We start from the raw sequence: 10019 nt of genomic DNA on the forward strand, positions 1-10019 counted from the left end.
AAACCTCAACCATCTCAGTCTAAAAAGAGAGAAATTCAGGGGCACTCAGCTGGCTATTGATCTTGGGGTTGTGAGTTTGAACCCCATGTTGGGTATGGTGCTTACTTTAAAAATTAAAAAAAAAAAAAAAAGAATAAATTCATTTTCTCCTTATTTCCTCCAAGATAGAACAGAATGAAAACAATATAAAACCATAGAAATTGACAATTTTTCTATAGACTGCTTAGATTTCATTCTTCCCAGATACACACAATGCTTAACAGGAGACTGAAGTTTATTTATCATATACACAAGTCATGTTTGACCACTGAGAAAATGCTATTAACATAAAACATTATAGATTAAAAAAACATAGTATTTGTATTTTAATACAACAGGGGTCCCAGGATTCAAACAAGCTACAAAGAACTCTAGTGGAGGTAAATAAACTCTGGCAGTACCTTTCTCAAGAGTCAGATATAAATGACTTTCACACATGTGGCTTTGTGTCTGTAGAGGAAGACACAGCTTCTTCAGCACACATACCAACATCTGGATCTTCCACATCAGAGCCCTCACCAGTTTCCTCTTCCAAATCAAATTCCTGACTGTTCAGTGATTCAAAGTCATCCAGTTGTTCCTCATGCAGTCTCTTTTAAAAGAACAAATGAATAATTTACTGTAAACACTGTAAAACCCAAGTACACAAGCAGTATGCTGATATAACTGACCCTCCATGTTCTAATGAGGTCCTTTTCACAATGTCTCTCAAATTCACTGACAGTCAAGGGTCTATCGAAGTCTCTACCACACTAAATCACATTTCAGCAAAGTCACAGTGCTTAACGATTCGCTTTTTTTTAAAGCGCTAACATGCCTTCCCAGTACAACTCAAGTCAGTAATTCTGAAGCTCCTAGAGCAAAGACCAGGTTTTCTGATGTCGGCCAATACTTACATGTCAGTGAAGGGAGCTATTACAGGACTTCCAAATGAAAACTTCGAACATTAATTCTGTAAGCAATTCAAATTGTACAAGAAAAGCTTTCATCTGAAAAACTATCAATAAGATGATTTTTTGCAAACAAGAGTAAGTTTAAGACCTATTTTTTAGTTCAAAACTGTAAAATAACAGTCATCAGGATAAATTTTTTTTTCCTTGTTCTTTCAAGACTCATTTGAGAGTGGGTGTGTCTGTGTGCAGGGGGAGAGGGAAGAGAGAGAAACACCAGCAGACTTCTTGCTGAGTTTGGAGCCTGACTTGGGGCTCGATCTTAAGACCTGGAGATCATGACCTAAGCCAGAATCAAGAGTCTAACACTCAGCTCATGGAGCCAACCCAGGGGTTCATCATCGCCTCCCCCCAGGCTAATTGTAAACACAATTAGCTTCTTCCAAATTAAAAAGTCAGATAAGACCATCAAACTTATTTAGGTATCAATTAACAGATTTGTAAAAAACAGTAATGTCACACTGGCATTAAAGTTAAATTAAAATCTGTCTGGGGCGCCTGGGTGGCTCAGTGGTTGAGCGTCTGCCTTTGGCTCAGGTTGTGATCCTGGGGTCTTGGGATTGAGTCCCACACTGGGCTCCCTGCAGGGAGCCTGCTTCTCCCACCACCTGTCTCTGCCTCTCCCTCGGTGTCTCCCATGAATAAATAAAAAAATCTTAAAAGAAAAATGACTAAAAACTTGACAACTTTGAAATGGAAAAATTTTCCAAATGTAAGTAAATCTCTTTTTACATTTCTACAAGAAAACAGATGTTCTTGTGCTTCATGATAATAACATTTAACAGTCACTGGGCTCTTCTCATGTCCAGAGACTTCTCTTTACTTTCATCATTATAACTCCTTATTCTCAGACAAACCTACAGAGTACATGCTATTACTCCCATTTTACAATGAGTAACATGAAGCCCTGACAAAATAAATTACCTGCCCAACTCAACAAACTTTATGGTGTGAGACAGGGAGCTAAGATTCACACCCAGGAAATGTGATTCCAGAGCCCACACACTTACTGATTACACTACTACTTATTTAGTAGTAGTCAAATCATTAAAATATAGATGATTCTGAATCAGGTGAATGTTAATTTAAAATACGTACCTCTATTAACCCCGCCATATACTGTACATGTTCTGCTACTTCCGCCAATTCTTTATTTTCCTTTTTCAGGCGGGCAATTTCATTGTCCTTTTGTTCAATTTCTTTATGAAGCTATACAACATAAATAAAATTCAGTATTCCATAAATCTGCTTTGCTGTAAACCACATTAATATGCCCCGAGGGATATAACTGATAGACGAGTTCCTAACAACTACACTACCCTGGGCTCTCATTGAGCTTCTTCTCTGATAACAGAGCTCCCTTTCTACTTAAACTTTTCTTGGACCACCATTAAATCTAGTTTATATCACTTTAACTAAACATGCTAAGGAGAAGGAAAACAATACTGAAACATTAAAAATGGCCACAAATTATATTTAGTACATACTTTCTCATTTTCCTTAAGGGCTTCGTAGAGAGCCTTCCTCCGTTTTTCTGCCACTTCTTTCCAAAATTGGGAGGATGGATTTTCTAAAATAAATTAATGTTATCATGTAAACTTTGAAAAAAATTATCATTATATGCCGCTGTAAAAACCCAGCAATTTTTTCTACTAAAAAAAACTTTCCCACAATGCTTACAGAACATCACTACCTTCCTCTCTTGATAGCCACTGCCATTCTAGGAAGAACTAGGATGATCTCAACCACGTTTCTGCATGGCTCCCTCCATTTTCTGCTATATTCAAATTCCTTTCTTCAAATTTACTCTTTTCTTCTGAAATGAAGACTGACTGACTGAAACGACTTCTAAGTCTTGTGACACTTAAAGCACTCTAATATCAGAGCTGTCCTATTAATCACTATCCTTTTAATACTTCATCCATATTTGGATCTTACCAAACAATAAACCTGCCCAAATTCACAGTATTTGTATACTTACAACCATAAGAAATTTTAAAGTATCAAAATAGTTACATACCAAGTATCTCCAGATTAAATTGCTGTGACCAGAATTCATAACAGTATAACAAATGATTATTTTATTTAATATTTAAATATTAAATTAATACTTTAAGTATTAAGTTATTATTACTTAGAAACGTAATATATAAGTTATATATTTTTTCATACCTGCAACCATAAGATCAAATGCTTCTAGAGTAATTTCAAAAAAATTTTTATTTTCACTATGTTCTGGGACAGTGACAACTCCTGAGCTGGAAGCCTTAGATGTTAACTGGTCATTCCAAAGTTTCCTTTTGGGCAAGCCTTTAACCAACTATAATGAAAATACATACATTAATCTCATTTAGTTTGATTTCATGAATGAGAAAATTAAATGGTTTTGTCACGTCTGTATTAAAAATAGAGCACTCACATGTCTGTATCTGTTTAACATCTTTGGAACTTAAAAAAAAATCAAACTTAAATCTCTACCAAAATGTAGTTATTTTTTAGGAATTTAATTTGCAGTAACTATCCTCAATTAGACTTGGGTCTAAAGCCTAGCTGAAATTATTTTGTTTAAACAACTGAATACCACAGAAAGGCAGTATTTTCAAACCTGCAAAAGTCCAGACACCCTCATCTGTGACTTTCTTTACAGAGGTAAATGAATAAATCTAACATTTTGTTCCCATAACATCAAACATTACTTCTATAAGCTAATCTGTAACTTCTTACATCATCCTGTCTTCAAACCAACTGAACTTCCTAAATTAAACTATCAATACAAAAACTACTTCTTTGAGAAACATGCAATTTTTATTCTAATAATTTCCATATTTCAATGATTTAGGAATCTCTAATCAAGGAAATCTTGGAAAGGTCTTTAATGTAAAATTAGCATCATCTGTACTCCATTCTAGCCCAATTACACATACCTCATTTTCTCTTCCAACAAGTGATCCAGCTGCAGAAGGCTGAATCATCTTCAGAGTTTTTCTTGGGATGGGACTGTTCTAAAAGTCAACATAAAAAAAAATAAATAAATAAAAAATAAAAGTCAACATAATTTATTATCTGGTTACTGAGTTGCTATATGGGTTATTACTCTCTCATTCCTACTGTAATTTAGGGAAAAGAAATCACTAAGAATACTAATATTCCATCTGCTATGTATTTATCAGACAGAGCAATATATTGAATTATTCAACTAGCAAACTTGTTATTTCCCTAAAATTGTAATGAAATTTGAAAAAAACCCTAAGAATGGATTTTATTACCGAAACTTGACAGTTTTTCTCCTTCCATTTCTTTCTTTCTTTTTTTTTTTTTTTAAGATTTTATTTATTTATTCATGAGAGACACACAGAGAGAAAGAGAGAGAGAAGCAGAGACACAGGCAGAGGGAGAAGCAGGCTCCATGCAGGGAGCCTGAGGCAGGACTCGATCCTGGATCTGGGATTCATGCCCTGAGCCAAAGGCAGTTGCTCGCTCAACCGCTGAGCCATCCAGGTGTCCCTCTCCTTCCGTTTCAATATATGCTGTTATTATAGTCATTTTGTCAACTAATCGTATCTAGTTAAAAAAATTTCAAAACTTCTAAGCTCTAATACTTCAGGCCCTATGTGTGAGGAAATTACAGTACAAGATTATTTGTATTTCCTCTTAAAAAGATTTGCCACACAGAAACTAGACATCATACCATCTATGGTAGAAACCCATCAAAGGGGTAAAATGGAGGAAAAGGTTATTTACACTGTAAAGTATTTCTTCCCCTAATAAAAAAGATTCACCTTGACTTCCTTTAAATAGTGAATATCTCCCTAACACATTTATATGTATCCACCAAATTTCAAGAACATACTTTACATAAAACCAAACACACATCTAAGAGGATCCTCTCCCCCCAGTCTTCACCTGATTGCAGAAGCAGTTCTGCCTTCAGCCCATTCATTAGGAGACAGCCATAAGGTCAGTGCCAGAGGCACACTAGAACACTGTGAAATGCCCCCCACCTACTGTTTTTGGAAAATACACAGCCTTCCTTATAATGTGTAAATAGCTTCCCCTATATTTCCTGATCATAAATCATTAGTTATCCTGCCACCATGGGATAGCAAACAATGGTGAATATTCAAACAAGGGTAGCAAGAACATGATACCAAAGCAGCGTGAGAAAGTTACTGATTCCATACTGCACTTCACAGGACAAGAGTTCACCTTTCCCAGGGTCAAGTTTCTACTGCCGCTTATTATCTCACTATTTAACTGAAGAACAAATGCCAACTACTCTGAGAACAAATATTACAACAACATTTCAGATGTAATTTAGATTATAGATTAGTCAACAGCCTTCAGACAAATAGAACTCTGGACCCTTAAGAATAAGTGGTGTTAATTTATTTAAATGCTTGCTGGCCAAAGAATGGCCAAAGAAGCCAGATAAATCACTGTCACATACACAAAAAATGACAATTTTCAAAATTAACTTGTATACACGTAAGCTTGAAACACCCAGCCCCAAAGATGTAATATTGCTATTAACATTTTCTTTATACAGATCATGCATTGGAGTAACAGACTCTTTTTTAAGATTTTATTTACTCATCAGAGACACAGAGAGAGGGGCAGAGACATAGGCAGAGGGAGAAGCAGGCTCCATGCACGGAGCCTAACATGGGACTCGATCCCAGAATCCTGGGATAACAACTTGAGCTGAAGGCAGACACTCAACCATTGAGCCACCCAGGCATCCCTTGAGTAACACTCTTTAGAGCCAAGAGGTTCAGGTTCTTAGATATTAATGGGTCTTAATCTTTTTAGAAAACCTTTTGAGATCCATGACCCATTCTCTTTCTCTCTCTCAAAAAACAACAAACAATGCACACAAGAGCACCACTCATGTGGAATTTTGCATATATATATAATTAGTAGGGTACTCTTACAGATCTAGTTTTAGTCCAGTTTCCTTGTTTTACAGAGATGTAAACTGAGGCTGAGATGCTAAACAATTCACCAAAGGTTACAGTTTTGGAGGATTAATCAGAAGCCAACAGAACCCACTCTTTTTATACCCAGGATAGTTTGTATTCTAGCAAGTAAACATAACATTTTTCTTTATATATAAAGATCTGCTGAAAGATATAAACTGGGATTTGCCTCAAATTAATTAGGTGGCTTAAGGAGGAGTGAAGATATAGATAAAACAAGATTAGCCACGTACTGGTAACTGTTGAAAAGTGGAATTGAGATTACGTTATACTATTGACTCCATTTCTGAGTATTTGAAAGTTTTCATAATAAAAAGTTTAAGCACACAAAGCTCAGTGGGAATGTCATCATCCTAAATGGAAAGAGATGGACTCAAATTATCAATGCACAGTATTATTTTTAAAAAATAATGTAAGCATACCAAGGCAAGGTAAATCAACTATCAGAAAGCACCTGCTGGGATCCCTGGGTGACGCAGCGGTTTAGCGCCTGCCTTTGGCCCAGGGCGCGATCCTGGAGACCCGGGATCGAATCCCATGTCGGGCTCCTGCTGCATGGAGCCTGCTTCTCCCTCTGCCTGTGTCTCTGCCTCTCTCTCTCTCTCTCTCACTCTCTCTCAGTGTGCCTATCATAAATTAAAAAAAAAAAAATTAAAAAAAAATTAAAAAAGATTTATATTAAAAAAAAAAAGAAAGCACCTGCTATCACTTATGAAAGGCTCTTATTTATTTAATTTAAATCTGCAAAATGATAGTTTTCCTGAAGATATGGTCTCATTCCCAGGAATCCTCACCCTCTAAACTGTGTGGCAGAACCTAGTTATGTTGTAAATTCATTTACAGGCAAAGTTATGAACTCAAAATTAAACTCTGTTCTTATTGTTATATGAATAAATATTTGGGATAAGATTTCCAATGATGGTATCTTACAGGGACTCATAAAGTGTAGCAAAACAAGGTTAAATGGTGACAAGTGTGATGTACTCTGAAAACGTGCACTAGAACACAAAATGTGTTTCTGTTGTCAAAGACACCAATTCTCAAGATACAAAGGATTTTAATAAAGTCATTTCATAAAATGTAAGAGTGGAAAGAAAGCAATCATAATTTTATTTACAGAAAATCCTAAGGAATCTACTAAAAAAAACTATTAGAGCTAATTAATAAACAAGTTCAGGGACGTCTGCATGGCTTAGCGGTTGAGCATCTGCCCTTGGCTCAGGGTGTCGGGATTGAGTCCCAGATCGGGCTCCCTGCATGGAGTCTGCTTCTCTCTCTGCCTATGTCTCGGCCTCTCTGTATCTCTCATGAGTAAATAAATAAAATTTTTTTTTTTAATAAATAAAATCTTTAAAAAATAAACAAGTTCAGCAGGATTGCAGGGATTTAAGATCAAATTCAAAATACAAAAATGAACTGTTTTCCCTCCAGTAGCAATGAGCACACAGAAAATGTAATTCAAGTAAAAATTCTACCTACAGTACCATTACAAATAAAATAGGGGGACATCTGGGTGGCTCAGTAGCTGAGCATCTGCCTTTGGCTCAGATGGTGACCCCAGAGTCCTGGGATCAAGCCCTGCATCGGACTCCCTATAGGGAGCCTGCTTCTTGCCTGTGTCTCTCTGCCTCTGTGTCTCATGAATAAATTTTTTTTAAAAAGGCCGGGGGGGGGGGGGGGGATTAAAGGAGTCTAAAACTCAATACTCTGAAAACTACCAAAACATTGTTGAAAGAAATTAGAGACCTAAACAAATGGAAAGACATTATGTGTTTTATGTGTTCATGGGATCATAAAACTTACTGTTCAATGGTAATTTTTAAGTTCTCCACTGTTATTTATCCTCTGGCTAAAAGTTCAGCACTTCAAAGTTTATAGAAAAGATAGCGAGGTTAAATTTAGTTATGTCAAAATGCTTCTAACCACGTTTTCTCCAACAAATGAAAGTGATTGCATCACATACCTTTACGTTCTCTTTCACTCCTTCTTGTTTCTGCTTCATACTGGGATTCATGATAAACCTGATGAAGCACAAAAGACTAGTCATTCATAAACAGAAAATGGTCTGCACCTGAAGGTGGAGTTTAGATTATTGCTGCTGAAAGTATTTACAATCATAGACATCATACTACTGGATGGTGGAACTAGGTACATGGGTATGCTCAACTCTGTTCTACAGAATGACATTCTGACTTTGCTGTTTCAAAGGCAGTTTTAAGTGATAAAAAAAATTGGTTCTGGTGACCAGCAATAAGTTAGTAGTGATTTAATATCCGATCTAATGAGATTATGTATTCCCATTTGTATGGAATGTTTAACCACCACCATGCACTGAGACACTGCTGGAAGCAAGAAAGAGAGAGAAGAGAAAGGGATTATGTAATGTGGTTAATGTGGCCCAGACCACTGGGCCAGACTCTCTCCAAACCCAACCTCTCACCTCCTGGACAGGTCTGTGCCTGCCGAACAGATCTGCTAGATTGTGGTAGATTATGTAGCAACTATGACCCATCTGTTCCTCCATTTCGCACTGTGCCTGGCACACGCAAAACTCATTGAAAGTTTAGTGTGAAACAAAAAGAACTGTAGGATGCACCTACAACTTCCAGGATTGTAGGATGCACCCTATTTTCACTTCTATCTCCTGTGAAGCAAATGCTGGTGGGGACCCCCTACATTGAGCAATGTTTTTTTCAAACTGCAGGTCGCAGCCCGGGATCCCCAAACCGTTTACTGGGTCAGGAACCCTGGAAAAAATGGAACTGGGGGCGCTGCAGTCAGTCGAGCCCCACATGAGGCTCCCTCCTCAGACTGGAGTCGGCTTCTCCCTCTGCCCCTCCCCCTCCAGCCTGTGCTCACTCACTCTTAAATAAAATCTTAAGAAAAATGAAAATGAAGAGACGAGAAAACACGAGAGCGCAGAGCATGGTACCGCTCTGTGGAACTTCTAACTCCCTCGTCTGGCTGCATCCTGAATGGACAATCCAGTGAGTGTCCCGGTTAGAACAGGTGGAAGCCACTGCCCGAGGACAGCCTCTCCCACGTCCATGGGGCTCTGGCCGGCAACTCCGCGCCCTTACCTCTCCGGCCCCGGGCTGGGTCCCAAGGAGACGCGGAGCAGAAGACACCGGCCAGGCCGGCAAGCCCGGTGGTCTTCAAGGCCAGACGCTGGGGATCCGCCCCGCCCCCACACCCGGGCACGCGCACAGCACAGGCCCGAGCTCGCACCCCGCCGCGGGGGGGTCCCACCTGGACGCGCCCGCCAACCAATCGGGAGCGCGGATGGGAGAGCGCGCCAAAACCGACCCAGCCAATGGGGGTAGGCCCTCGCCCGCCGGCCCCGCCTCGCCCGCGCTCCCGCAACGTCCGCCCGGACCCCGGCCGCGCCCCGGCCGCCGGCACGCGAGCGGCCCCCCGCCCACCACGTCCCTCACCTTGTGGAACGGGAGCGTCAAGCCTCGTAGCGGACGCGGGTAGCTGTAGCGAGAGAATGTCGCACAGGCTCCACGGCCGCTGCACTGACTGGCCGGCGCCGCTGCAAAGCTGGCGAACTCCGCCTGCCCGCCTCGACGGCCACGTGACCCGCTGACGTCAGACGGTCCGGCGAATCGCCGCCCGCCTCGGCCCCGCCCCTCTGTGCGCCTGCGCGGGGAGAGTTGCGCGGCTTTGGGTGGGGACGCCCGGAGGCTTCTGCCCGCGGGGAGGTCGTTGCCCTCCGACCTTCGCTCGGAGCTGCCCCCGCGGCGCGGCGCTCTTTACCCTCGGCCTGGGAGGGCCAGGGGGCGGAGGAAGCGCTCCCGCTGCAGGCCGGCTCCGAGAGGGCAGAGTGCTGTGTGGAGAGTCCAGGACGGTACCTGTGGGCAGAGCCCGGTTCCGCGGACTCGGACCTGCGCTGGTGGGTCGCGGTCGCGGCCGGCGGGGACCCCCCCCGGAGGCTGGCTCGGCCCTCTGGGCGCCGGGAATGCGACCCCCACTGCCCCTCTTTTTACTTCTTAAAGTCAGGCTACCTGAAAAGGGATCTAGTTACAGATGTGGCTCCTGTCTGCCTCTACGT

General features: G+C 40.9%; 1 protein-coding gene across 3 annotated transcripts; it reads right to left on the reverse strand.

Moving 5' to 3' along the window:
* Positions 1–256: 256 nt before the first annotated feature.
* Positions 257–9554, reverse strand: GMNN (geminin DNA replication inhibitor). Of its 3 annotated transcripts, none has more exons than XM_041769848.1 (7): positions 9400–9554; positions 7929–7986; positions 3914–3991; positions 3162–3309; positions 2477–2559; positions 2088–2198; positions 257–631 (listed from the first exon to the last, which is right to left on the reverse strand). In XM_041769848.1, exons 2-7 carry the CDS (start codon positions 7977–7979, stop codon positions 470–472), a joined length of 633 nt encoding a protein of 210 aa, XP_041625782.1. In that variant the 5' UTR covers positions 7980–7986; positions 9400–9554; the 3' UTR covers positions 257–469. The 3 variants fall into 3 exon arrangements, with proteins under 3 accessions (XP_041625782.1, XP_041625783.1, XP_041625785.1); XM_041769849.1 differs by lacking the exon at positions 9400–9554 and adding an exon at positions 9046–9178; XM_041769851.1 differs by lacking the exons at positions 7929–7986; positions 9400–9554 and adding an exon at positions 4893–4985.
* Between the last annotated feature and the right edge of the window lie 465 nt (positions 9555–10019).

The sequence above is a fragment of the Vulpes lagopus genome, chromosome 10 (genome assembly GCF_018345385.1).
Source record: "Vulpes lagopus strain Blue_001 chromosome 10, ASM1834538v1, whole genome shotgun sequence".
NCBI lineage: Eukaryota > Metazoa > Chordata > Mammalia > Carnivora > Canidae > Vulpes > Vulpes lagopus.